This window comes from Mrakia frigida (genome assembly GCF_051309035.1).
Source record: "Mrakia frigida strain ATCC 22029 unplaced genomic scaffold BDY24scaffold_30, whole genome shotgun sequence".
Lineage (NCBI taxonomy): Eukaryota > Fungi > Basidiomycota > Tremellomycetes > Cystofilobasidiales > Mrakiaceae > Mrakia > Mrakia frigida.
The window spans coordinates 154,909-176,492 of NW_027481251.1; the positions used below are offsets into that span (position 1 = coordinate 154,909).

The following is a 21,584-nucleotide window of genomic DNA, read 5'->3' on the forward strand; positions in this document are numbered from 1 at the left end:
CAGCCCACTCGAGAGTCGCCTCCAGGGAAGGTGAACCTGCCGCGAATGAAGTATGACTTTCCGTCTAACAAGTTCAAAAAACTACATGGCTCGCGTTGCGGATCTTTTCTCAGCTTCTCGACGCGTCCGGTCGTGTGCGTCGATCGGTCTGCGACTCAAAAGGGAGTCTCGTCCGCGCCCAGCCTCAGTTCTAGAAGATCGTCGAGATATCGATAAGCCAGCCGCAATTTCAGGAAGGTCACGGAAGCGGTAGAAGATCTAGGATAAGATTCCAAATCGATGAGTTTCTTTTGGAGCGTCGCGACGATCTTTGAGAGCGCGATCACGCTCGTTTTCACTCTTCTTTTCTCTGATTCAGTTACCTAAAGCCTGTCGCAATCGACCGAAGGCGAAAAAGTGGCTTTGCAGCCCAAAGGCAGCGTTCCAGGGATGTTTTGATTCTCGGACTCGGCCCACTGCTCCGTGCGGAACAGGACGGGCTTCGCTTCTCTGCCTTCTTTTCTTCCTTGATCTTTGCCGCTTCCCCTCAACCACCACGAACCAAATACTCTCAACATTCATCTACTCTCTTTCGTGTCTAGACGATGCTTTCAACAACACAATCAGGTCGGGAGGTGAGCTCACTCGACCTCCCGCTCTCTTCTCTTGCCGGCGGAAGCTGACTTTTCATCGCTCGTTTCTTCCACCTTTTCTTTGTTCCTTCACCCGATTTTCCTACCTCAAAAGCTCCCATGCTTTTCGAGTGACTACGGCCGTTCTCAGCAGCAATCACCTAAGACGTTCGAAGACGGCATCGCGCTGCGTTCGATCCTGCCGTCCCACCCTCAGCTTGAGGATCACCTCGCCCTCCCTCCTCGCTACGCCTTCAACCCTATCCCCTCTCCCTTCGAACAGTTCTACGGTCGCCAGATTTATGTTCAACAACAACAGCAGCGTCAAGGCGAGACGTTCAACTCTCCTTTCTCCGAGGAGGAATCACCCTTGTCCTTTTTCGGACCTTCCTCTTCGCCTCCCCCTCCTCCCCCCCATCGAAACACCTCTTACTCTTCGACCTCTTCCGCAACGTACCGCTCCTCCGTCTCGCCAGAGATCAGCAAATCCTTCCCCTCGTCAGACGAGCAGTTCATCCATCAGTACCTCGACGAACCGAGTCCCCTCTCCTCTCCTCCCACTTCGTACCCAAACAACTTCGACGACGACAGCTATAGCACCTTCTCCACCCCTTACTCCTCCCTCCTCTACTCTCTCCCCTCCAAACAACAGGACCAATCGTTCGGCCTACTTCAACAACCCGTCCCTCCTCCACTGTGGCAGCAAGAAGAAGAGCAGTCTCGAGTTGATCCCTCCTCCTCCACTTTCCCCTCTTCGGCACTCCCCAATCAAGATTTCTACCCAGGACAGGGTCAGGGAATGTTCGGAGCTGAGAGGAGCTCCCAGGTGGTCGCGTCGGAGGGCAAGAAGGTGGATCGTCGAAGGTCGAGTCGTGAAGAGTCAGAGAGATCGAGACATGGGTCCGGTTCTGCTCAGGTAGACGACTCGCAGCCCAACGAAGATCTGCTGGGAGAGCAGACAGCTTTCATCTCGAAGGTGAGAGCTCCTTCTGTTTCTTCCTGACTCGTCGAGGCATCAAGACGCGTCCGTTTTCGTTTTTTCATCGCTGATGCACCCTCTCCCCTTCTCCACCGTCTGCGACCAGGTATGGCATCTACTGCATCACTCCGAGTACTCCAAGTATTTGCTCTGGTCGACCGACGGAAAGTCTTTCGTTCTCATCCACCCCGAGGAGTTTTCCAAAGAAGGTGAGCCGCTCTCTCTTGTCTCTTCCCGCTCTCTCTCTTCTGATTCTCACTCTCCCACACCCCTAGTCCTCCCTCGGTTCTTCCGCCACCAGAAGGTCACTTCCTTCGTCCGTCAACTCAACCTCTACTCTTTCAACCGAGTCCCTGTCGTCCACTTCCTCGTTCGTCCTCCTTCACCTTTCCTCGGCGCGTCTCATCTCCCGGTTTCGATCTCACCTGACCGTCTTTGTCTCTTTTTCTGCCCTTCCTTCATCACAGGACACCTCTGATCCTTCGATGACACTCCAATCCACCGCTCCTGGATTCAGCCATCAGTACTTCCAACGAGGCAAGCCGGAGGAACTTCGTCGTCTCCATCCTCGTCCCCCAACGACGACGAAGAAGACTCTCGCCTCTCGGAGAGCAGCAGCTGCTGCGAGAAGCGAAGAGAGTCGGAGGATCAAGTTTGCTGGTGCAGGATATGCTAGGAGCTAGCGGGGGAGGTTGGGTGTTCTGGATAGCTGATGCAAGGCGCGTCTTTACTTTATTCATCTTTCGTTTTTGGGTTGGTGTCTCCTTACCTCGCTTTTGACGATCCCATAGTTCTTTACTTTCTTAGTTATCTTCATAAATTACACCCTGACGACAGGCTTCCTCAATGAGATCTATAATCAATTTGAACCCGCACCACCGACGACCTTCGAGACCAACCCTCTCAGACCTCTCTTCCTCCCCGAAGCGAGGTCCGCCTGTTTCTGATCCTGCTTTCGGTTCTCCTCGGCCTCGATCTCGCTGTCGTTCAGAGCTCCCGAGGAATACCTATTTCGAGAAGGAAGATTCGAGCGTCAGTGAAGGAGAAAGAGAGGGACGGGCGGGAGAGCGGGAAGAGAAAACGAACCAGAAGACGGCGAGGACTCCAGCGAGAGCGGTGAAGATGCATCCTCCGATAGCAGCCTTGGCTTTGGAGTTGAATCCAGCCTCGATGGGCCAGGGCCCTAAGGGTTGACCGGAGAGATCGGTGGCGGACCTGTGAGCGGGAGACAGGGCGAGGAAGAAGTCGAGAGAGGCGAATCGTCAGTTCTTCATCGTTTCGCCTTCATGCTTTTGTGTTCTTCCCGAAAAGGAAAGGGAGACCGGAGACTCACATGATTCCAACGGCGTTACCAGAAGTAGGGATTCCCTGAGCGGCGCACTGGTCGATAAGGAATTGAGGGATCTCGAATTCGTTTTGGACCTTCTCGGTTCCCGTCACGAAAACGGCGGCAAGACCTGATGAAAGATGCCAGTCGACGTGGCAGTGGAAGAGCTGGTAGCAGTTGGAGAAGGAGGGGGCAAAGAGGTGAGGAAACGGTCAGCGAAAAGTTGAGAGTGGTCAAGCGCGTCGTCCCCGTTCCTCCTCGAAATCGAACGTACCCAAGCACCAGGGTTATCGGCTCTGAATCGAATAGCAGTCGAACCACCAGGGGGAACCATGACGGTGTCCCTCTGGAAGGGATTACTGGAGAAAAGGGGAAAACAGAGAAAACCTTCGTCCGTTCGAGCGGAGGAAAGGGGAAAAAACAAAACGACTCGACTCACGCTTGTCCTTCGACCATGGGAGGGTTGATCTCAGGATCGTCAGAGCTGAGATCGAAGGAGCGATGAACGACCTGGAACTTGTGGCCGTGGAGATGGACTAAAGAAAGGGAAGAGGTGAAAGAAGTCAGCGAGCAAAAGGTTCGTCGAGGGGGAGAGAGAGGAAGCAGGACGAACAAGGATGCTGCCCGTCGTCGGTGTTGATGATGTTGAGCTGGAAATTGAAACAAGACGAAGAGAAGTTTAATCAACTTCGAGCCCTTCGTGCTTCGTTGAAAGGAAGGAACGACTCACCTCAACCATGTCCCCGTGATTAAGAACGAACGTAGGAGACTGAGCTCCGTAGGTGCTAGATTTGGTAGCGTTATCTCCCGTCGAAAATTGTGTGAAGATCGAAGGGACGATGGGAGAGACGTAGGTGCTGTTGGTGAGACGATCAAAGAGTCAGCTCGTGTTCGACGAGACGACGCGACGGACGAAGTTTTTCAAAAGAGAAAAGGTTATCGAAGGCTTACATCTTGTTGAAAGCACCTCTGTTGTGTCCGTTGCTGAAGGTCTCGAATCCGAACTCCATCTCGATGCTGACGTCCGCAGGAGCTTGGGAGACAACCTCGAGAGGAACGAGAACGAGATCCTGGAAGAACGGGGCCTCTTCCACATCCTTCGTGATCCCCTCGACTCGTTCGTTGGCTTCAGAGTACGAGATCGTCGCCGAGATGCCTGTGGGGAAATGAGAGTCAAGTCAGCGGAGGTGGGAAAAAAAGGGGACGCGTCTCGAGAAGGGAACGAACCGAGCACGAGCTCCTCTGGAACGACGTCGAACATCCTAGGATCTAAGAACAGAAAGGTGTGAGGAGGCGTTAGTCGAGAAGATAGGACGAGCTCGAGAGTGTCAAAAAGGAGGGAAAACTCACCCATCTCAGCATGGAGAACCCAGTTCGACGACGTGTCGTTCCTCGCTTTCACAAGCACGGAGTAACGCTGAGCGACAGCGATGGGGAAATCGTCAACGAAGTAGGGGGCAACCTCGACCTGAAAACGAAACAATAAAGACGGTCGAGTCAGCTCGGTGAGATGGGAAGGACGCGAGGAAGGAAGGACGAACCCCGTCAGCCTCGATGATCTCCATCTCGTGCCCGTCGATCCAGATCTGGAACATAGCGAGAGCAGACACTGAAAGATAGGAACCTGGTCAGTATCGAGCAAGCCGAAGAAGAAAGAGTGAGAGGGAACTAACTGTTGACGAATCGAAGTCGATACGTCTTCCCGGCTTCGAAAGTGATCGTTGCTCGATCTCCGACTCCGGTTCCACGAGCGAGTTCGGAGGGAGGTACGAGGTACTCTGAGTCCTTGACCACGTAGAGCAGCGGGGACTCGGGAACGGGTTCCGCTCCAGTTGGGTTGAACTGCGAGAAAAACAAGAGAGACGCGGGAAGAAAACGAAGGGGTGAGCTTCTGTGGAAAGTGGACCGCGAAGAAGGGGAAGGTAGATACTCACTCGGTTGAGGAACCACCTCAGCAAGGGCTCGTGCTCTTGGCTTCAAATGAAAAAGCAAGGGGTAGGTGTTAGGGAGGAAGGACGCGTCGAGAGGAACGGAAACAAGGCTTTGCGCACTGATAGTGGTCGGCGAGAACGATCGTGTACTCCTCGTCCCAGCTGATATCCGTCCTCTTGGTCTCGTTGTTGGAAAGGATGTTGAAGGGACTCCGTAATCCATCGACGTACTGGCCTGATCCAAAGAAAGGGAGAGAAAAAGAGAGAGCGTGAGATCGAGAAGACGACGACGAGAACGAAGTAGACAACGAAGCTCAAGAACAGAACGAAGAAACAGACAAACCATTGTAGTGGCCGTGAATCCAATAGGTTCCCTCCTGGAGGTCTGTTGGAATCTCGTAGGTGAAAGTAGAGCCGGGAGGGATAGGGCTGAGAAGGAAGTAGATCAGCTCGAGTCGCTTCGGTTGCGATTTCGTTGAGATCCTGCTCACCACTGCACCACTCCAACGGCCCCATCAAAGTACGCTCCAGACTCGGGGTTGGAAGTGTGGTTGAAGTAGTTGCCGTGAGTGTGAAGAGCTGTTCCGACGTCTCCGAGTCCGTTGTAGGCATGGATCCGAAGATGGTCGCCGCGAACCACTTCGATTGGAGGAGGTCTTTAAAGGAGTGAAAAGAGCAGAGGTTAGATCAAGACGTGGATCACGAGAGACGCATCAGGAGACGGAGCGTGTGCAGTTTGCGGTGGTGGTCGTGATGAAGGGAGAAAAGGGTCGGGAGGAAGATGTTGGAGGGAAGGTGCGAGCGAGGAGGAGGGAGGGAGGGAGGGAGGGAGGGAGAAGAGCTGAACTCACGGCCAACTTCCATTCACTCCAATCATACGTCGCTCGAACATCTGATCCGGGTTGGCCGTAACATACGAGATGTTCCTGAACAAGGTGCGAAAACGAGGTTGTTCAGTTCTGAGGGTCTTTCAGAAGCTTGAACGAATCAAGAAGGAGGTGGGACGAGCTCACCAGTGGTGCTCAACGAGCTTGCTCTCCACAGGACGAAGAGCAGCGAGAGCAGCGAAAAGAGGGAGAGTGTACAGCATCCTTCAGCGGCTCTTCTGAGTTGCAAAGAAAGCTGGAAGGTGGGGGATGGGTTGGTGGTGGGATGAAGGAAGGAAGGAGCTGAGGTCGGACAGGAGGAGCGAAATCGTCGCCCGAGGTGTTGAATGGGCTGAAATCGAGAGGTTGACAAAAGATGTTAGCGGGAGGGGGATTCATACAGGGAAGAGATAAGGGCGAAGACGGATCTCACTAGAAACGAAGGGGAAGAAGGTTGGAGGGCAGGGTGAATTTGTGAGAGGGGAGGGGGAGGAAGAAAGGCGAAGGTCGAGCTCGGCTGATGGACTCGAAATCGAACAGGCCTTCTCCGGTCGCCTTGACGATGAGCGATCATCAAATTTGCTGAAAAGGCTGAACAGAAGGATGAGATCTCGAACATCCAAAGAAAAATCATCGGAAGCTGATCAGGGCCAGCGACGAGTACAACCAAACAGAAAGTGATCCAGGCTGTTTCCTAATCTCCTTGATCCCTCCAACGGCTTCCTCCTCCTCGACCCTTTCTTCCTACCTCCCTCCGACCTCTCAACTTTCGTGCGACCCACGATCAAATCCGGTGAGTCTACGCTCTTTTCTCCTGCGAGTCTCACTCAAGTCAAGCTAAAGCGCAACCGCTTCCTTCCTTCCGTCTCCCAGACGAGGAGCGCCCTTCGATTCCTCCCTTTCTTCCCTTTTCGACTCCTTTACCCTTCGAAGGCTCCTCCGGCTACATCCAGCTCACTTCCAACGGATTAGCACGAGATCTTCTCCTTCGAGAAACCAAGTTCTCGTCCAGAGGTGCTCCAAAACGGGAGAAGGACTTCCTCGTCCTGAGTGAGCTTGACCTGGCTCTCCTTCCTTCCCTCCTCTCCTTCTCCCGTCGCTGAACTTTCCTACTTCTTCTCTTCTACTCAGCGGTCCTTCCACCTTTCTAGCATCTCTCCCATAGACCCTTTCTTCCTCGCTGACCTGCTTAGCTTCCTCTGCGAGCCTGCAGAGTGACCTCGGACGCTTCCTTCCTCCGGCTCGAGTCGACGGTCCCTTCCTCTCCCTCCTCCCCACTCCCTCAGCCGCAGATTCACTATCAATCACTCTTCGTCTTTGATACATATACATCCACGTCTGCACTCTACCGTCTACCTCTACTGTTACAAGCTTACCTTTTTCAGCCCTCGGAAGGGCGGCGGGACCAAGCCCCTTGCCTTTCCTCCCTCGTCAGCTTCGAAACCTCGCTTCTCCCTCAAACCACCATCATCCATCAACCTCTAATCTTCGAAAGGTAAATTTCTCCCCTTCATCCATCACCTCCTCGACTTCAGCCTCTCGACGGAGGTCTGGAACGACTTCGGGCCCGAGAAGCGTTCGCGTCCGCTCCACTCTTCCTTCCTCCACCGAATCGATGCATCAGTAAAAGTCGATCTTCTACTACATCAGTCGGTGGGACAGGATACTGGAAGCTTGGGATTCATCACGAGCTTTGAGACTGTAATCAGGAAGGATTGCAGCAGCGACGACTTTGAATCGGTGGAGCAGTTCGAGCTGACCTTCCCTCCTCTCTTCCCTGTTCTTCTCTCAGTTACTATGCCCCACTACACGAGTGTTTTCGAGCTGGCTGAAGAGCATCCCTTGGACTCGGATCCCGTTCATATCTCGTGAGTTTCGTCCTTCCCTCTACCCTTGGAAGCTGGATTCGATTCGAGTCGAGCTCACTTTCTCTCCTCCTCCGTTCTTATTTCCTTCAGCTTCGACTTCACCGCTCGATTCGTCTTCTTCAACGACTCCTTTGAGGTATCTTCGAACAAGTTGATCGAGTTCCAGGGAGATGACCGAGTAAGTTCTCACTTCACTGATCAGAAAAGGGATCAAGGAGGTCGAGGACGCGCTTTGGTCGAGCTCACGCCCTCCGTCTTCCTTCCCCCTCCTTCCCGGCACAGGACTTCTCCATCGTCATCTACGCCAACGACGGACGTCTTCCTATCGTTGCTGGCGGTGTCAAAGACATGCAGATTGCAGGAGTGAGTTCGCTCGCTCGCGCACTTCCTTGTTTCTGAAACGAAGTGCTGATCAACGCGTCGGGTCGTTCGTTTCCTCTCAGCTCTATCGACTCAAGGGCGTTGGTCGATGGAAAACGCTCGTCGGAAGGCAAGAAAAGATCTCCGTTCTCGTAGTCAACTGTCCCGGTCCCGTCTTCACCCTCACCCTCATCGACGAAGTGAGTCAGGCAGACGCGTCGTTTTTCTTCTTCGTTTCCGAGAGGTAGAGCTGGCCTGATCCGCTCCTCTCCCTCCTCTTCACTATTTGTAGAGACCCTCACTCCTCAAATCAACTCAATCCTTCACCGATCTCCAGCAAGAGATTCGCATCCTTCGTGAGTGCGTCGAACGAACGTCTCGACACACCTCCCCAGAACAGCATCGACGACGCATCGAAGACGCAAAGGAACGACTTCGACGACACCTCCAAATCATCGAGAACAACCAGGAGAAGGAGGAGGTCAAATTGACGCTCTATGTGGCGAGGTTGACGTCGGCGGAAGATGAGCTCGAGGAAAGGAGGGAGGAGATCGTCAGGGAGGTGGGAGGAGGAAGAGGACCGGTGACTCCGCCTCGAAGAGCTTCCAGAGCTTCTTCGAGAGGAAGATCTGCTTCTCCTTCTCCTTCGCCTCTCTTCAGGTTGGGTCAAGGTGGTAGTAGTAGACTTGGTTGATCTCAACGACTTTTTTGCGACGTGTGTCTCTCTCTGTTCTCGTTTCTCTCATACTAAGCCATAAGCCAAAGGCGCAGATCTTTCAAGGTCATGAACCTGAGACAGCTTTATACTCTGACTAAACCCCCGAAGAATCTTCCCTTCTTTGTACCAGTAGATTCAAAGCACACGCTTTCGGACTTCTTCGCCCCCTTGTCTTTCTTCCCTCCCGTCGTTCTCCTTGTCGCCACTTCCTTTGCTTCGGTAGTTTCCTCTCGTTCTATAGAACTCCCCAGTTACGAGACCAAGTCGTTCCCAGCCAAAAAATAGAGTCAAGGGAAAGATAAGGGACCTCGTTTTCGTCGATGACCCAGAACTTACCCCCTCAAAACGAACAAAACATGCTCTTTTCTCTCCCCCCCAACGTCCAGCTTCGTATGCAAGGCTTGCCTCGGAATTTCCTACCCAGTCTCCTCAAGCTTCAGCTCAAACCTCATAGATTCCCCTCGCCCATGTCGTCCAAGAAGATCAAGAGGGCAGGAGGAGGGAAGAAGCCTGAACTTGGTGAGCTTGAAGCTCGCTCCTTCCTTCCTTTTTCCCTCTCCCTGTTTTGCTTCAAACATCCTCGGTCGAGATCTCTTTGCTGACTGAATCGTTGATCTGATGGGGTTGATTTTCGTTTATAGATATTCGCTGGCTTCATCTCGGTCAACCCTACCTGTCTCTCGCTGTTCGTATCCGGATGCAATCTCTTTCCCTTCCTTCTTTCTCGACCCACCTGCCCCTCCGAGCTTCCACTACCACTTTCGAGCACCTCGCTGACTCCATCGTATACGTATCCTTCTCAACAGGGAGTCCCCGTCTCAGCTCTCTCGGAATCCTACGCTGCCTTCTCCAAGAAGGAATCGGACGAGCTCGAACGCACCTTCCAAGCTCTCTCCAAAGATGATCAGCTCGCTACTCGACTCAAGAACCCGTCCAAAGAGCAGATCGCAAAACTCGAGAAGGAGAATCAACTCGCTATAGAGCAGCAGAAGAAGAAGAAGCTCATCTTGGAGGTGGAGAAGGAGGCGGACGAGATGTTGGAGGAGGAGGAGGAGAGACTCGAGCAGGTCGAAGAAGACGCGGAGAGGGAGATGACGGTCGAAGAGCTGGAACTCGCTGAGGGAGAGATGGGAGTGCCGATAGCTAAGGTGAGTAGCTCTGTGTATCGCACGCGGTGGTTCTGCGTTTGGGAGCTCGCTGACGTTGGTTCTTTGTCTTTTTAGGACGGCCTTTTCGAGGTCGACGTGAAAGAAATGAAGGCGAGCTTCTTTTCTTCTCTCGCCGCCTTTGTTCTCGTCCCATAACTGACATATCTTGGCAATATCGGTCCTTAGCTCTATCCTGTCTTCTGGCTTCACAAAGGACCCAACATCCCTGTTCGTCGAGGTCGCTGGTTCTACGACGAGAAGACGCCGTGTCCGGATGAGTTGGCGGACGATCTCGAGAAGGGCTGGGAGTAGGTCCAATCTTGCTTCTTCCGCTTCGGATACGGATCTGATCTGTTGTTCTCTGTTCTTTTCCTTCTACAGAGAAGCTCAATCCTGGAAGCCCACCTACCCCGAGGAGCTCACAAGTCGACTGTCGAAGAACGACGACTCCGTCTTCGTCCCTCTTCCTACCGCCAAACCTCTAGGCTTCGGATCTCACGTTCTCTACCAGGACGATACTACAGCTGAGGTCGTTCAGTGAGTTTTCATCCCGCGTCTGAAACTCGATCGCTCACAACTGACAAGCTTTCGCGGTTCGACCTTTCAGCGACAAGGAGAGCATCACGTCGAAGCTCTCTCAAACCTTCTGGGCGGCTCTTCGGGCTTCTGGAACGTACTCAGGAGGAAATCTCGTCTACCGAGGATGGGACGCCGTTCAGAGATCGGAGGGCGATGCGATTGAGCTTCCGAACGATCAGCTCGAGGAGGGAGTCGAGATTCCTTCCCACAAGGTGCGTCTCCTTTCGTCCCTCCTTTGTCTAATTCCTTACTCGGTCAGCTGACGATCTCTCATCGTGCCCTGCGTGTTCCCAGGAGAATGGAGAGCCAGGAGAGCCTGCTGCTTCAGAAGTTAAGGAGCTGTTCCTCGTGAGTTCGCTTCCTGTGCGATCCGACTTGCTCTCTTCTCACTCGGGGCTAACGTTTGCTTTTGCTTCGTTTCTACGAGCACACAGGTCGTACATGGCATTGGACAACAACTCGCATCAACTCACGAGTCCTTCAACTCCGTCTACGTACCTCTCGACGATCACGATTCGGAAAGAAGACGCGTCTGACGACCGACTTTCCCCTTGTTTCCTCTCTTCTCGTCCAGGACTCCAACACTCTCCGTATCGAAGCTCAAAAACAAGCGGAATGCGAGGCCGTCAAGCAGATGATGGGAGGAGATCAAGTCCAGTTCCTTCCGATCCAGTGGAGAGGATCGCTCAAGTTCAAGACGGCCTCGACGACCGAGGAGGACGAGACTCATTCTCTCTCGAATCGCTTTGCTTTGGAGGACATTACTCTGAAGAAGACGATTCCCTATGTTCGGGAGCTCATCAACAACGTGTAAATCCGTTCCTTTTGTCTCTTGCTCCTTCTTCGAAGCTCACGCCGCGTCCTCCTCCCCCCTTCCAGTCTTCTCGACATCCCCTTCTACCTCAGCAAGCATCGAGAGAGCATGATCGAAGCTGTAGCCACCGAAGCCAACAGGACATATCGACTATGGACTCGGAGGTTCGTTTCCTTTCACTTTCCTCCTCCCCTAAAACTCATCCCTTACTTCGACCCTCGGCTTCTCTTCCTTCTTTCCCTAGGCATCCCGACTTCGAGAAGAACGGAGGTCGTGTGCACATCATCGGTCACTCGCTCGGATCTGCACTCGTAGCCAACATTCTTTCGAACCAACCGACGCTACTTCCTCCTCTCTCTTCCCTGCCCAAGTCGGTCAGCCCACCTCCTCCTCCCCTTCCTCGCTATCTCACCGCTGATCGCGCCTCTTTCCTCCCACAGGTCCTCTACAAGACTCGGGACCGTTTCATCTTCTCGACTCACTCCCTTTTCCTCGGTGAGCTCGCATCTCGTTCCTTTCCTCCCACCTCTGTCGACGCGTCCTGACGGGCCTTGTCTTCGCTCCTCTTCCAGTCGGTTCCCCACTCGGTCTCTTCCTACACATTGAACAAGCTCAGATCGTACCTCGCAGAGTCAGTACCACCCGTTCCTCTATTTCAAGGCTCTCCAACTCAAACGCTGACCTTCGTTTCCTTACCCTCGAACAGGGACGAGAACGAACTACAGAAGCTCCTGTCGGACTCGCCTTGGATCGAGCAGGTCGATTCGGATGCTTCTCTTGCGACAGAATCTACAATATCTTCGAGCCAGCAGACCCTGTGGCCTACATGCTCAACGCTACGGTCGACGGTTCGCTTGGAAGGAAGATCGAACCGATTTCCATCCCTTCAGCCACTCAGTCCACCCTCGACAGCGTCTTTGGGTCTTTCTCAGAACTTGCCAAGTCGCTACCCACCCTTCCTGATCTTTCCTCTCTTCCGGCACCGGTGAGTCGCACCCTTTTAGAGGACTTTTCTCTCGCTGACTCCTTTCTCCCCTCGACTTCAAGCCATGGTCGACTTCGAAAGACGAAGGGGTCTCGGAGAAGAAGACTCCTCGGTTCCCAGAGCAGAAGGTGAGTGCTCGATCCTCTTTGTTTTTGAGCCTCTCATCTCGCTGACCTCTGCAAATTTCGTTCGTTCAGGTCCTGCGTCAAACCGAGTCAGAGAAGGCTCAGACTCTCTCCCTCGCCGAGCAGCGTTTCCTCGCGTTGAACCCTCACGGATCTGTCGAGTGAGTCAAGATCGCCTTCTCCATCCCGCTCGAGGTTTCACTGACTCCGTCCTCCTTTCTTCCCAGCTTCTTCCTTCCCGCACCTTCGAGTACGTCCATCGACTTCCTCTCTTCGTCGCGTCGACCGCTTCGAACTGACCTCTGTTCCTGCATCTTTCCTCCTCTCAGCGTCAGTCTCGGAATATCTGGACATGATCTCAGCCCATGGCCTCTACTGGAGCGATCCCTCCTTCGCTGCTTTCTTGCTCACGGAAGTCTTCTCGAAGCCCAAGCCAGAAGAAGGTCAGTCGGACGACCTTTCCTTCCAGTCTTCGTTTCGTTGCATCGGCTGACTCTCCTTTGCTTTCGTTTCTCTTCGTAGACGCAGCCAATGTGTCCTCAACGTCGAAGGCTTGAACTGTCGCCTTCGCCGTGTCTACTACACAGACTACAGCTCGTTCTCTTTACCTCTGTTCAACGATCCAGCATGACCTTTAACGTCCCTTGCTTTCCCTTCGCACCTTCTCTTTGCAAGCGGATACGATGAAGTCAGGTAATAAGCTCACACGATGTGGTCCGTCTAGATCCACAGTGGGTTGTTGCTCCTCGGGACCTTCGAACGCGACGCGTATGCTCGGAAACTAACATCTCTCTCCTTCCGAAGAGAGAGAAGCGAGAGAGGTAGGAGGAAGCCTTTGAGACGCTGGGTATCTATAGAGTTATATAATAAAGTGTTGCAGCCACCGATAAAAGCAAGAGAGAAGATACGTAAGCAAGCAAAGAGTCGTCGCGTCGTTTCCGTTTCCTCCTCCAGAAAAGCAAGACAAAGCTAGCCTCGAGCCTCCACAAGAGCTTCTTCGTCCTCGCCCTCCTCTTCCTTGAACCGAAGAACCAATCCCTCTCCCTCCCGTTCCTTGAGAGCCAGCCCGTCGAGATATTCGTCCATCGGCTCAAGGAGAAGTTTCCGAACCCACCCTCCGACGGGGAAGTCCTTCGCCCACTGATTGTGAAGGTGTAGGGTGAAGACTCCTCGATCTTCTCTCCAGTTGAGGGTTCTCTGTGAAACGGTTGCGAGAAAGAGGAGTCAGTCACGAGAATGGAACGAGAGACGCGCCTCGAGTCAAGTCGAACTCACCCTGAGCTCCTCCTCTCCTCCTTCCTTCCATCTCCTCCCACCCCACCACCCAGGATTCACCAGGAAGGGATCTGGTACCCTCTTGTCCGTTCGGCAGTTCCTCGGATCGGCGAAGCACCAAGGGAGGACCTGGAAGGGAACGATCTCTTGATCGATCAACCGACGGAAGGCTTTGAGGTAGAGTCGAGAACCCCAGGTCGTCGAGGCTGGTTTGGGTGGTGGGGAGAGGGAGATGAGGGTGAGGAAGGTGCAAAGGTACGGAGAGTGGGAGTGGAAGTGGAGGAGGGCTCCGTTGAGGGACTGGTAGGGCTTGTCTGAGGGAAGAGGAGAAGGAGGGACGGAGAGGTGAGCTCGGGCTGGAAAGGAAGGAGGGAGCGAAAGAGACAGACGAACCGTAGCAATCCCACTGAGTCACCCACTCATCCTCCATCAACACATGCAGATCTCTAACGAAGATGATATCCATGTCCGTCCAGATCCCACCAAAGTTCCAAAGCACCAACAACCTGACTAGATCCCCGTCGATCCAAGCTCGCTTGTCCGTCCTCCCAACTCCTCCAGGTAATCCTCCAGGTCCCAGCAGCAGCTCCCACCGTCCCTCCAGAGCCGTTCCTCTCGCCAACTCCCCAACGTTGACCCTCCGAACCTCGAACCTCCCAGGATAGGTGAGAAGGAGATCTCGAACGATCGGCGACAGGGCTTCAAGATCTCCGTTCGACCAGATGATGAGGACCGAGTGATCTTTGGATTGGGTAGCGAGGAAGGATTTGACGGTCCAGGCTTGACGTTCTTGGAAGGGGAGGAGGTCGGCTCTCCAGTAGGTGTGGTAGTAGGTTTTGACGAGCGGGACGAGAGGAGATGGTTGAAGGGTGGAGGAGTAGGCGAAGCAGTCGTGCTGGTGGGTGAGGGAGATGGTAGAAGATAAGCTGATGTGGGAAGGGGTGTGGGTAGAGAGGGAGGTGTTCCATTTTGAAGGTGTTGAGGAAGCGGCGAGGGAGGAAGGAGCGAAACACGTCGCGGCGAGGTCGATTTGGGGATGTGAAAGATCCAGCACTTCCTTCCGAATCCACTGCTTCCTAAACACCGAAAACTCAAACTGCACCTCCCAAACCCATCTCCAAAGCAAGAACAGAACCACCAAAAACACGAAAAAACTCCTCCAAGCTGAGCGTTTGTTGAAACCCCAGCCCTGAACCAACGTGTGGATCCATCGATCTCGTTTCCGACGTTTCCTTGGACGAGAGCTTCGGTACTCTGGCGAGTCGGGTGATTCGGATCGGAGGGGTGCTGAGAGGGTTCTGGAGCGTGTTAAAGGGGTTGTGCTGGAGGAGGAGGGCGAGAGGAAAGCCGTCACGCGTTCGAAGAGGGAGGTGGTTGGGGAGTAAGGATGGGTTGTTATCGGACGATGGTAGTGAGGCGATGGAGAGCGAATGGAGGATAAGGAGGGGCCTGTCGAGGAGGGAGTGAAGGGAGCGTTCGTGGTGCTGAAGAGGGTTGGAATGATGCCTGAGAAGAGGGAGCAAGCAGAGAAGAAGAGAAGAAGAGAAGGGAAGGAAAGGTCAGCTCGGATGGTTTTGTTTTCACGTCCATCTTTGGGTTCGATCCGAGTGCTCTTTTCACGACGCTTAAAGCCAAAGTGCTCGTCAAAGCTCTTCGAGTACAACAGTGGAAGCCATTCGAGCTCTTTTTGGAGCTCCTTGTGGCAGAAAGAGCTCTCGTTCCGCTCCCTTTGAAGTCTGCTCCGACATGCGAGCTCTTCCCATCTCTCCCCTGCAACGGCTCCCACAGAAAGTCATGGAGCGCTTCTCCAGACAAGCCCATTCCTTCGTCTCTGGACGTGTGCTCTCGAGGGGCTGAAACTCTCTCAGCCCTGAGCTAGAAGGATCAAGCTCTCGTCCCTCCTCTCGCCAGCTCGCTCCCCTTCTCTCCTTCTTCCCTCCCTCTCTCTCTCCCTCCTCCGGTATCGCTCGAGCCACTAGACTCACCACTTGATCCATTAGAGACGCTAGGTCTCTGAGGTCTCTTCTTGGCTTTTGAAAAGTAGGGCTCCGTTGGCGCTTGGGAGGAAGAAGGAGGAGCGTAGGAGGTTGGGAGGTCGGAGGACGTGTAAGAAGTTGGCGACATCTCCCTAGCCGGTTCTTGGGCTCGTAGCGGAAGGTCTGGTGCAGTACAGAGGAAGAAAAGGGGGGTTGGGGGACGTCGAGATCTAGATGGGTGCTGGCCGTTGGGAAGGAAAACGAGGGTCGGTCGACTCGAAAGCACGAGGTGTTTTCGAAGGAGGAAGGCTGAGTTCGGTCGGCTAGTGAAAAAAAAGCTCCGAAGCTACCGAAGGAAGGTCTGGGGCGGTGAAATTTTACCTTCGCTGGACGGACGAAGAGCAGGTGCTTGCCTTCATTTTTCTACGACTTTGCCAAGATCCGACGCGAGGAGCAAGACCCAAACGAAGATTACGCGTCGGGCTCCTCGACTCCCAAAAAACTGCTCGAGCGTAGATGACATTGAGTGAGAGGGTAGGAGATGTACAGAGGATAGGAGTATAGGACGAAGAGTACAGAGATAGCTACGAGGAGCAAGATACAAAAAGGCGTCTTCCGTTCTTCCATTCCTCGTTCTGGTCCTCGTTTCAAATCTAGAGCTTGAAAAAGATACATTTTTTCACCATATCAGCCGCAGAGAGATGGGAGTAAGGCTACTGCTGAAGCGGTAGAGATACAACGACGGATGAACGACGCGCCGCACGGCGTCGAGCCCCAACCAAACTCTTGGGCAAAGTAAGAGAAGGATCGTTGATAAGAGAAGAGTGAAGAGATTGCTAATATAATGAAACAATGCGCGTGCGTTGATGAAATCAAGGATAGGAAACTGCTACAGCGAACGAACGAGCTCAAAACCAAACAGTCGACGCGTCGTGCCCGACTACTTGACGACGTCCCTAGCTCCCGCACCTTCCTTTTCCAAGGAAACGGGCATCTTCCCCTTCGTCGGAGTGGAGTAGAGGACTCCCAACCTAGCGATGAGACCTAAGAGGGCGAGGAGGGAGACGAAGTAGAGCATTCGTGAGAGTTTGCACTCCATTGGGAGACGAGCTGGCGAGCTCGAAGAAGGCAGGAGGGAGAGGAGTTAGATTCGAGCAAGATGGAGTCTTCCAGAGGAGAAAGGACGTACGAGTGATTCCGAGAGCTGGGTTGTGGAGGAGGAAGATGGCACAGACGGGTCGAACGTTGGAGACGTAGAGGAGAGAGTAGGATGCTCGTGCGAAAGATTGAAGAATGAGGTTGATGCAGGTGACGGTTATGAGGGGGGTGCGATGATGATGTCTGTGTGAAGACGAGAAGTAAAACGAGAAGGGGGCGAAAGAGTCAGCGAGGGAGCCGATGTGGGACGCGTCGACAGCGGAGAGGGGAAGAGAAGGGACGAACCTAGGGAAGAACATGCAAGGAATCGTAAGAGCCGATGGTAGAATGAAGAGGCTAGCGAGCGAGTCTTTAGGAGAAGAGTAGGATCGAGAGATGCAGGTCAGCAAATGATTCGGTTGAAGTTCTGAGAGAGGCGGAGGAAGGAAAGGCTCAGGCTCACCCGTTTTGTAGAGGAACGTCAACGCAAGCGAGGTGACCAAGCATAAGAAGCTGCATCCTACAAGAAAGCTGAGGGAAGCGACATCGGCGAAGGTTTCTTTGGATTCCACCTCGACGACGACGGCAACGGGAGGGACGACGGCGGATCCGCTCGTCTCCAAGTCGAGCAGCCTTGAGGACGACTTCTCTCCTTTCCTATGCCCGTCGAATCGGTCGACGGTAGATCCCTTGGTGCCCTGATCCATGGCTGTGAGGACGATATGAAGAAGGAAGGATCCGAGGAAGAACAGGGTCATGAGGAAGGCGAGAAGGAGGAGAAGAGGCGCTTCATCTAGGGCTCAAGGTAGAGGTGAGGAAGAGCACCGCTGGAGCGTGAAATCGACCACAGGAAGAAGGATAAGAAGTCAGGGAGGATACGATCAACTTTCAGGAGTCTCAGGGAGGAGCAGATAGCAGAGACAGCCGACTCACCTGCCCAGTACATGAAACCGTTGAGCTCGACGGCTCCTTCCAACCATTCCTTCCCTCTCCTCAACGCTTCGTCCTCCCTTCGCCCCTGCCCGGGTAACACCTCCTCCTCCGACTGAAAGATATCCTCGGCCCTGAGAGCGAAAAGTGCTGCTAGAGTGGTGCTGGCAAGGACGTAGATTCCGCCTCGAAGGCTTCGTTCCTCCGAGCTCACGACCCTCAGACTCGGGTCGAGAGGTTTGGTCGTTGCGTAGGCGAGATAGAGGGCGACGACCGAGAGGACGAGGTGACAGGTGGTTCGAAGGTTGGATAGGAGGGACATGGGTGTGTCGTAGAAGCTGGTGGTTTGGTGGGAAGAAAGCGAAGGAAAGGAGGGAGGGAGGAAGCCACCTCGATCCTCTCAGGAACGACCTTGTCTTTGTTAGGGGAGGTTGGCCAAGCAAGGTCCGAGATTAGAGCTGATCGAGGAGCGGTTCATGTTGAGAGGGAGACGTGAGATGTTGGGAGAGGCAGGATGAACCGATTATGTAGATGAGATGATGGATGTTGGGAAGATCGGAAGGCTGAACCAAAAAAAAGCCACTTGCCTTCCCTTCTCTCCCAACCAACTCTTGGGAATCGATCTCATCCTTCGACGCCTCTTCTCGCCTCCCCTCCCTTGCATCCGGTTATACCCGTTCTCTCCATCTTACCATGAGGCCCATGCTCAAAGGAACTCTCGCCATAGGAGCAGCCGTTGCGGTCGGTTTCATGGCAGGCCAGATCTCGTGAGTTCGATCGATCATGACCTTCCCTCGACGTTTCCTTTGCTTCTGAGGCTTTTCTGGAGCTTCGAACTGACGAGCATACCTTCCTTCTCTCATCTCGCAGTGCTCCTACATCCACATTTTTACCACTCGACCCGCCTTTACCCTTCGAATCCGACCTTCCGAATCCCTTCAGCCTTCCTGGAATCCTCATCAATCGACCTGTCCTCCCTCTCGAAAGAGACGTCAACAAACCCTACGGACTGTACGATCAAGTCAGATGGAAGAGCTTCCCTTCTACCACTACTCGTCGTTTGGAGAGCAACGACCCAGACGGATTGGAGGAAACCGACCTCGGAGCTGAGGAGGAGGAGACGTCGTTGCTCGAGGAGCTCAAGATCGCTCACGAGAAGGGGATCATCCCTGAAGGTTGGAGTGATTGGGGAGTCAACAAAACGTACGCTCTCTCCTCTTTCCATCTCAGACTGCGAGAATAAAAACTTGAGGCTCGCGAACTCTCGCTCTCGTTCTCCGACCGCTTTGGGCTGAACACTCAAAGTTCGTCTTTCGCCCCTTGCCAGCATCATCGGAATTGGAGATTCCCTCATGCGTGACAACGTCGGCTTCTTCACCCAGCATATTTCTCGTGGAGATGTTCGGAGGAAGGTGTATCCTTATCGCGACGAGCTGGGCTCTCAGTGGGGCGGATCACATCACCAGGGAGTCGTCGACGTTCCAGTTATCGATCTGAAGATGTGAGTAACCCCTGTATCTCTCCTTTCTCGTACGAGATGCTGATCTTCTTCGTCTTTGCGTAGGATCAACCTCTTTCACCAGGGAATGGTCGAGTCACCGGTGGTTCGTGCCATCTTCCGACGCGTCCCTTTTTTTTCGACGCGTTCCTGAACTCTTCTTCCTTTTCCTCTCTCAGGATGGATTCTTCTACAACCAAAGTCTTCCCCAGAGATTCGAAGACAAGCTCGCCGACGTCTTTCTTCCGTCCCTCGTCGATCCTCAGGGACTGAACGGGCGCGTCCCCGACCTCATCATCTTCGAAACGTCAATCTAGTCTCTTCCTCTTGCCTCTTTCCTTCTTCGCTCATCTGGCTCACTTTACCTACTTCCTTCTCTTCCAGTCTCTCGTGGGATCTCGCACTTCTCTCCAATCTCGCTCGATCTTGCGGAGACCACAGATACGCCGGACGACCTCTGGACGACGGCGAGATCGCTTTCCTTCGTGGGAGGATCTTCGAGGTTCTGGGAGTGCTCAGGACGACTTTCCCTACCACCAAAGTAGGCAGACTGTCTCATTTCGTCTCTCACTCGTTCAATTCTTGGGCTGATCCAGCGCTCTCCTTCGTCCAGATCATCCTTCAAACCCCCCATTTAGGAGCCAAACCTGCCCACCACGTCTTCTCCCCGATCAGGAAGTTTCAGCAGGTTCGGAGGCTCCTCTCTCTCTTCATCAATGTCCCTACGTTGACGCGCTATTCCTTTCTCGCTCCCCTCAGGCTCAGATCATGCACTCTGTCGCTCTCGAAACCGGCGTCGAGCTCTTCGATTGGGGAAGGATCGTTTCCCCTTTAAGTCACGAGATGGCTGACGGGCTCCACTTCCATCCCGGAGCTGCGACTTGGATCTGGGTGAGTCGTCTAATCGTCTTGGAGGCGCTCGACTCGAACTGACGCGACCTCTCTTGTTTCTTTTCTTTCCTAGGGCGAGATGGTATGTTCACCCCTTTGCTGCGACGTGTTTTCTCTCCTTCCTCCCTAACCTTTCTTCTCTTTCCCCTTCGTTGTCACAGCTTCTCTACTTCCTCCAAAGGACCTCCCTCTCCAAAGTTCTTCCGCCGCCAGCAGCCTCCCAACTTCCCTCCTCCCGCTTCACTCAACAGGACCTCACCGATTCGTACTCTCAGCCAAGGCAACAGTACGGAAACCCAACGACCGCTCGACGTCGGTCATCTGCGGAGGACTCGGATTTGGAGGAGGCGATGCGGTTGTTGTCGAAGTAGGAGACGCGTCGTGGTTTAGATGTCCGTCGGTCGGACTGTTCGGTCTGGTTTTGCTTCACCTAGACTATTTATCTCGCACCGTATTTATCGGTTTTGTTATCTGTTGACGCGAAAGGTTTCATCGATACCTAATTCTCAGCAGCCGGAGAAGAAAAGTCGCGTCGCCTCTTCGGACCCGTCGGGTGGAGGGCGACGACACTCAGGGGCGGAGATCTGTTCAGATGTTCCGACAGAATTTCCGCGTAGTCTCCTTTCGATCCTTCCGACCTCGAATCTTGGCGAGAGGGATCCGAACCGAGACCGAGTCGATTCGAATCAACTTGACTTCGAGAGCTCATCCCCAACGTCGACTCTCCCTCCCTCCCCACTCCTTTTCATGATGTTCAAGGCGAGTCTCAGCAGCCCGATACTCTTTCTACTCTTCCTTTTGTTGTACAGCTGACCTATCTCTTCTGCTCTCTGGTCCTTGCAGCCTCGATTAATCGGAGTCCTTTGGTTTCTCGTCTCCTTTCTATTCGCGCTCCTCTTCTTCTTTCACTCGGATCCCCTCCGCCTCATCGACTTCCCTTCTCTCTTCGAACCATCTCCATCTTCTTCCTCATCGACTCCCAACATCTCAGCTATCGAGAACTATCAGGCAGGACGGTGGCAAGCTCTCCCCGAACCCATCACCTCTCTCTCCTCCCTTTCCGAGCTCTACCCTGGAAACTCGTTCAGCGAAGGCACCTGCGGTGGAGGTCTCGAGAGACTCTTTCGAGTAGCGAGCTGGGAATGGGTAGGTGAAGATGGAAGCAAGACGGGTTGGGATGGAAGGAGGTTCCTGGTAGATCTTCTGCGTCGAGCGGAGGGGATCTTCTTTGTCGGAGGTGGGTCGAGTCGATTCATCTTTCTCTCTCTCATTCTCTTTGGCTGAGCTCGACACGCTCTCGTTCTCGAACCACAGACTCGATTACTGGGATGCACTTCGATGGAACGATGAGCCTTCTCCAAGGAGTCGCTTTCGACTTCCAGACCCGCTACTCGACGGACGAGCCTCTCTTCTTTTACTCCGTTCTCGACAACGTCAAAGGTCACACCTCCCACGCCGTCGTCAAGCTCAACCCTTCTCATCCCGTCGTCGACACTCTGTTGGAGGAAGCTGAAGTTGGAAGGGAGAGGCTCGAAGGTCCTCTGTTGAGAGTAGTTAGGTCGGATT

At 53.7% G+C, this 21,584-nt stretch overlaps 7 protein-coding genes across 7 annotated transcripts; 4 read left to right on the forward strand and 3 right to left on the reverse strand.

The window, feature by feature from the left end:
* The first annotated feature begins 314 nt into the window (after window positions 1-314).
* On the forward strand, window positions 315-2,380 carry BDY24DRAFT_398487 (heat shock factor family protein). Its single transcript, XM_076641696.1, has 5 exons — window positions 315-614; window positions 727-1,587; window positions 1,697-1,799; window positions 1,866-1,960; window positions 2,058-2,380. The coding sequence occupies exons 1-5, from the start codon at window positions 585-587 to the stop codon at window positions 2,271-2,273; spliced, it is 1,305 nt and encodes a 434-aa protein (XP_076493960.1). The 5' UTR covers window positions 315-584; the 3' UTR covers window positions 2,274-2,380.
* Window positions 2,381-6,207, reverse strand: BDY24DRAFT_365329 (ferro-O2-oxidoreductase). Its single transcript, XM_076637929.1, has 19 exons — window positions 6,148-6,207; window positions 5,862-6,066; window positions 5,700-5,774; window positions 5,340-5,504; window positions 5,192-5,277; window positions 4,969-5,083; window positions 4,852-4,891; window positions 4,591-4,759; window positions 4,459-4,526; window positions 4,268-4,385; window positions 4,145-4,186; window positions 3,869-4,073; window positions 3,648-3,774; window positions 3,531-3,567; window positions 3,357-3,453; window positions 3,192-3,276; window positions 2,924-3,084; window positions 2,677-2,805; window positions 2,381-2,597 (listed from the first exon to the last, which is right to left on the reverse strand). Exons 2-19 carry the CDS (start codon window positions 5,936-5,938, stop codon window positions 2,450-2,452), a joined length of 1,944 nt encoding a protein of 647 aa, XP_076493961.1. The 5' UTR covers window positions 5,939-6,066; window positions 6,148-6,207; the 3' UTR covers window positions 2,381-2,449.
* Window positions 6,208-7,504: 1,297 nt separating this feature from the next.
* Window positions 7,505-8,989, forward strand: BDY24DRAFT_398497 (uncharacterized protein). The gene is made up of 4 exons (XM_076641697.1): window positions 7,505-7,582; window positions 7,673-7,945; window positions 8,026-8,142; window positions 8,235-8,989. The coding sequence occupies exons 2-4, from the start codon at window positions 7,931-7,933 to the stop codon at window positions 8,634-8,636; spliced, it is 534 nt and encodes a 177-aa protein (XP_076493962.1). The 5' UTR covers window positions 7,505-7,582; window positions 7,673-7,930; the 3' UTR covers window positions 8,637-8,989.
* A 51-nt stretch (window positions 8,990-9,040) lies between these two features.
* BDY24DRAFT_398501 (DDHD family phospholipase) lies at window positions 9,041-12,957 on the forward strand. The gene is made up of 20 exons (XM_076641698.1): window positions 9,041-9,179; window positions 9,302-9,345; window positions 9,467-9,808; window positions 9,884-9,919; window positions 9,995-10,116; window positions 10,190-10,345; window positions 10,416-10,599; window positions 10,682-10,735; window positions 10,822-10,881; window positions 10,962-11,197; window positions 11,267-11,365; window positions 11,446-11,575; window positions 11,642-11,696; window positions 11,774-11,832; window positions 11,908-12,186; window positions 12,249-12,314; window positions 12,384-12,472; window positions 12,539-12,561; window positions 12,641-12,754; window positions 12,834-12,957. The coding sequence occupies exons 1-20, from the start codon at window positions 9,053-9,055 to the stop codon at window positions 12,866-12,868; spliced, it is 2,310 nt and encodes a 769-aa protein (XP_076493963.1). The 5' UTR covers window positions 9,041-9,052; the 3' UTR covers window positions 12,869-12,957.
* Window positions 12,958-12,975: 18 nt separating this feature from the next.
* On the reverse strand, window positions 12,976-15,810 carry BDY24DRAFT_398505 (uncharacterized protein). The gene is made up of 4 exons (XM_076641699.1): window positions 15,572-15,810; window positions 13,980-15,092; window positions 13,587-13,900; window positions 12,976-13,508 (listed from the first exon to the last, which is right to left on the reverse strand). The coding sequence occupies exons 1-4, from the start codon at window positions 15,708-15,710 to the stop codon at window positions 13,281-13,283; spliced, it is 1,794 nt and encodes a 597-aa protein (XP_076493964.1). The 5' UTR covers window positions 15,711-15,810; the 3' UTR covers window positions 12,976-13,280.
* A 556-nt stretch (window positions 15,811-16,366) lies between these two features.
* BDY24DRAFT_168229 (uncharacterized protein) lies at window positions 16,367-17,822 on the reverse strand. Its single transcript, XM_076636226.1, has 5 exons — window positions 17,633-17,822; window positions 17,163-17,526; window positions 17,006-17,069; window positions 16,752-16,903; window positions 16,367-16,672 (listed from the first exon to the last, which is right to left on the reverse strand). The coding sequence occupies exons 2-5, from the start codon at window positions 17,455-17,457 to the stop codon at window positions 16,503-16,505; spliced, it is 681 nt and encodes a 226-aa protein (XP_076493965.1). The 5' UTR covers window positions 17,458-17,526; window positions 17,633-17,822; the 3' UTR covers window positions 16,367-16,502.
* A 409-nt stretch (window positions 17,823-18,231) lies between these two features.
* On the forward strand, window positions 18,232-20,516 carry BDY24DRAFT_168237 (uncharacterized protein). Its single transcript, XM_076636227.1, has 10 exons — window positions 18,232-18,396; window positions 18,500-18,832; window positions 18,957-19,130; window positions 19,194-19,233; window positions 19,307-19,434; window positions 19,512-19,668; window positions 19,741-19,815; window positions 19,887-20,018; window positions 20,092-20,100; window positions 20,180-20,516. Exons 1-10 carry the CDS (start codon window positions 18,323-18,325, stop codon window positions 20,387-20,389), a joined length of 1,332 nt encoding a protein of 443 aa, XP_076493966.1. The 5' UTR covers window positions 18,232-18,322; the 3' UTR covers window positions 20,390-20,516.
* Window positions 20,517-21,584: the final 1,068 nt, after the last annotated feature.

What these genes read in the sequence shown, in the direction of transcription:
- BDY24DRAFT_398497 (XM_076641697.1), top strand. An exon ending in CCCTCACCCTCATCGACGAA is followed by an intron (nt 8,143 to 8,234) that starts GTGAGTCAGGCA and finishes CACTATTTGTAG; the next exon opens with AGACCCTCACTCCTCAAATC.
- BDY24DRAFT_168237 (XM_076636227.1), top strand. Translation starts at nt 18,323, where the DNA reads ATGAGGCCCATGCTCAAAGGAACTCTCGCCATAGGAGCAGCCGTTGCG. An exon ending in GAATGGTCGAGTCACCGGTG is followed by an intron (nt 19,234 to 19,306) that starts GTTCGTGCCATC and finishes TTCCTCTCTCAG; the next exon opens with GATGGATTCTTCTACAACCA. An exon ending in CGACTTTCCCTACCACCAAA is followed by an intron (nt 19,669 to 19,740) that starts GTAGGCAGACTG and finishes TCCTTCGTCCAG; the next exon opens with ATCATCCTTCAAACCCCCCA.
- BDY24DRAFT_168229 (XM_076636226.1), bottom strand. Translation starts at nt 17,457, where the DNA reads ATGACCCTGTTCTTCCTCGGATCCTTCCTTCTTCATATCGTCCTCACA. An exon ending in GACGTTCCTCTACAAAACGG is followed by an intron (nt 17,070 to 17,162) that starts GTGAGCCTGAGC and finishes CTTCTCCTAAAG; the next exon opens with ACTCGCTCGCTAGCCTCTTC. An exon ending in CCTTGCATGTTCTTCCCTAG is followed by an intron (nt 16,904 to 17,005) that starts GTTCGTCCCTTC and finishes GTCTTCACACAG; the next exon opens with ACATCATCATCGCACCCCCC.
- BDY24DRAFT_398501 (XM_076641698.1), top strand. Translation starts at nt 9,053, where the DNA reads ATGCAAGGCTTGCCTCGGAATTTCCTACCCAGTCTCCTCAAGCTTCAG. An exon ending in AGGGAAGAAGCCTGAACTTG is followed by an intron (nt 9,180 to 9,301) that starts GTGAGCTTGAAG and finishes TTTCGTTTATAG; the next exon opens with ATATTCGCTGGCTTCATCTC. An exon ending in TCTCTTCCCTGCCCAAGTCG is followed by an intron (nt 11,576 to 11,641) that starts GTCAGCCCACCT and finishes TTCCTCCCACAG; the next exon opens with GTCCTCTACAAGACTCGGGA.
- BDY24DRAFT_398487 (XM_076641696.1), top strand. Translation starts at nt 585, where the DNA reads ATGCTTTCAACAACACAATCAGGTCGGGAG. An exon ending in CAACACAATCAGGTCGGGAG is followed by an intron (nt 615 to 726) that starts GTGAGCTCACTC and finishes CTACCTCAAAAG; the next exon opens with CTCCCATGCTTTTCGAGTGA. An exon ending in TCCCTGTCGTCCACTTCCTC is followed by an intron (nt 1,961 to 2,057) that starts GTTCGTCCTCCT and finishes CCTTCATCACAG; the next exon opens with GACACCTCTGATCCTTCGAT.
- BDY24DRAFT_398505 (XM_076641699.1), bottom strand. Translation starts at nt 15,710, where the DNA reads ATGTCGCCAACTTCTTACACGTCCTCCGACCTCCCAACCTCCTACGCT. An exon ending in CGTCTCTAATGGATCAAGTG is followed by an intron (nt 15,093 to 15,571) that starts GTGAGTCTAGTG and finishes CCCTCTTCTCAG; the next exon opens with GCATCATTCCAACCCTCTTC. An exon ending in GACTCAGTGGGATTGCTACG is followed by an intron (nt 13,901 to 13,979) that starts GTTCGTCTGTCT and finishes CTCTTCCCTCAG; the next exon opens with ACAAGCCCTACCAGTCCCTC.
- BDY24DRAFT_365329 (XM_076637929.1), bottom strand. Translation starts at nt 5,938, where the DNA reads ATGCTGTACACTCTCCCTCTTTTCGCTGCTCTCGCTGCTCTTCGTCCT. An exon ending in AGAGGTGCTTTCAACAAGAT is followed by an intron (nt 3,775 to 3,868) that starts GTAAGCCTTCGA and finishes TCTCACCAACAG; the next exon opens with CACCTACGTCTCTCCCATCG. An exon ending in GGAGTCCTCGCCGTCTTCTG is followed by an intron (nt 2,598 to 2,676) that starts GTTCGTTTTCTC and finishes TTCTCGAAATAG; the next exon opens with GTATTCCTCGGGAGCTCTGA.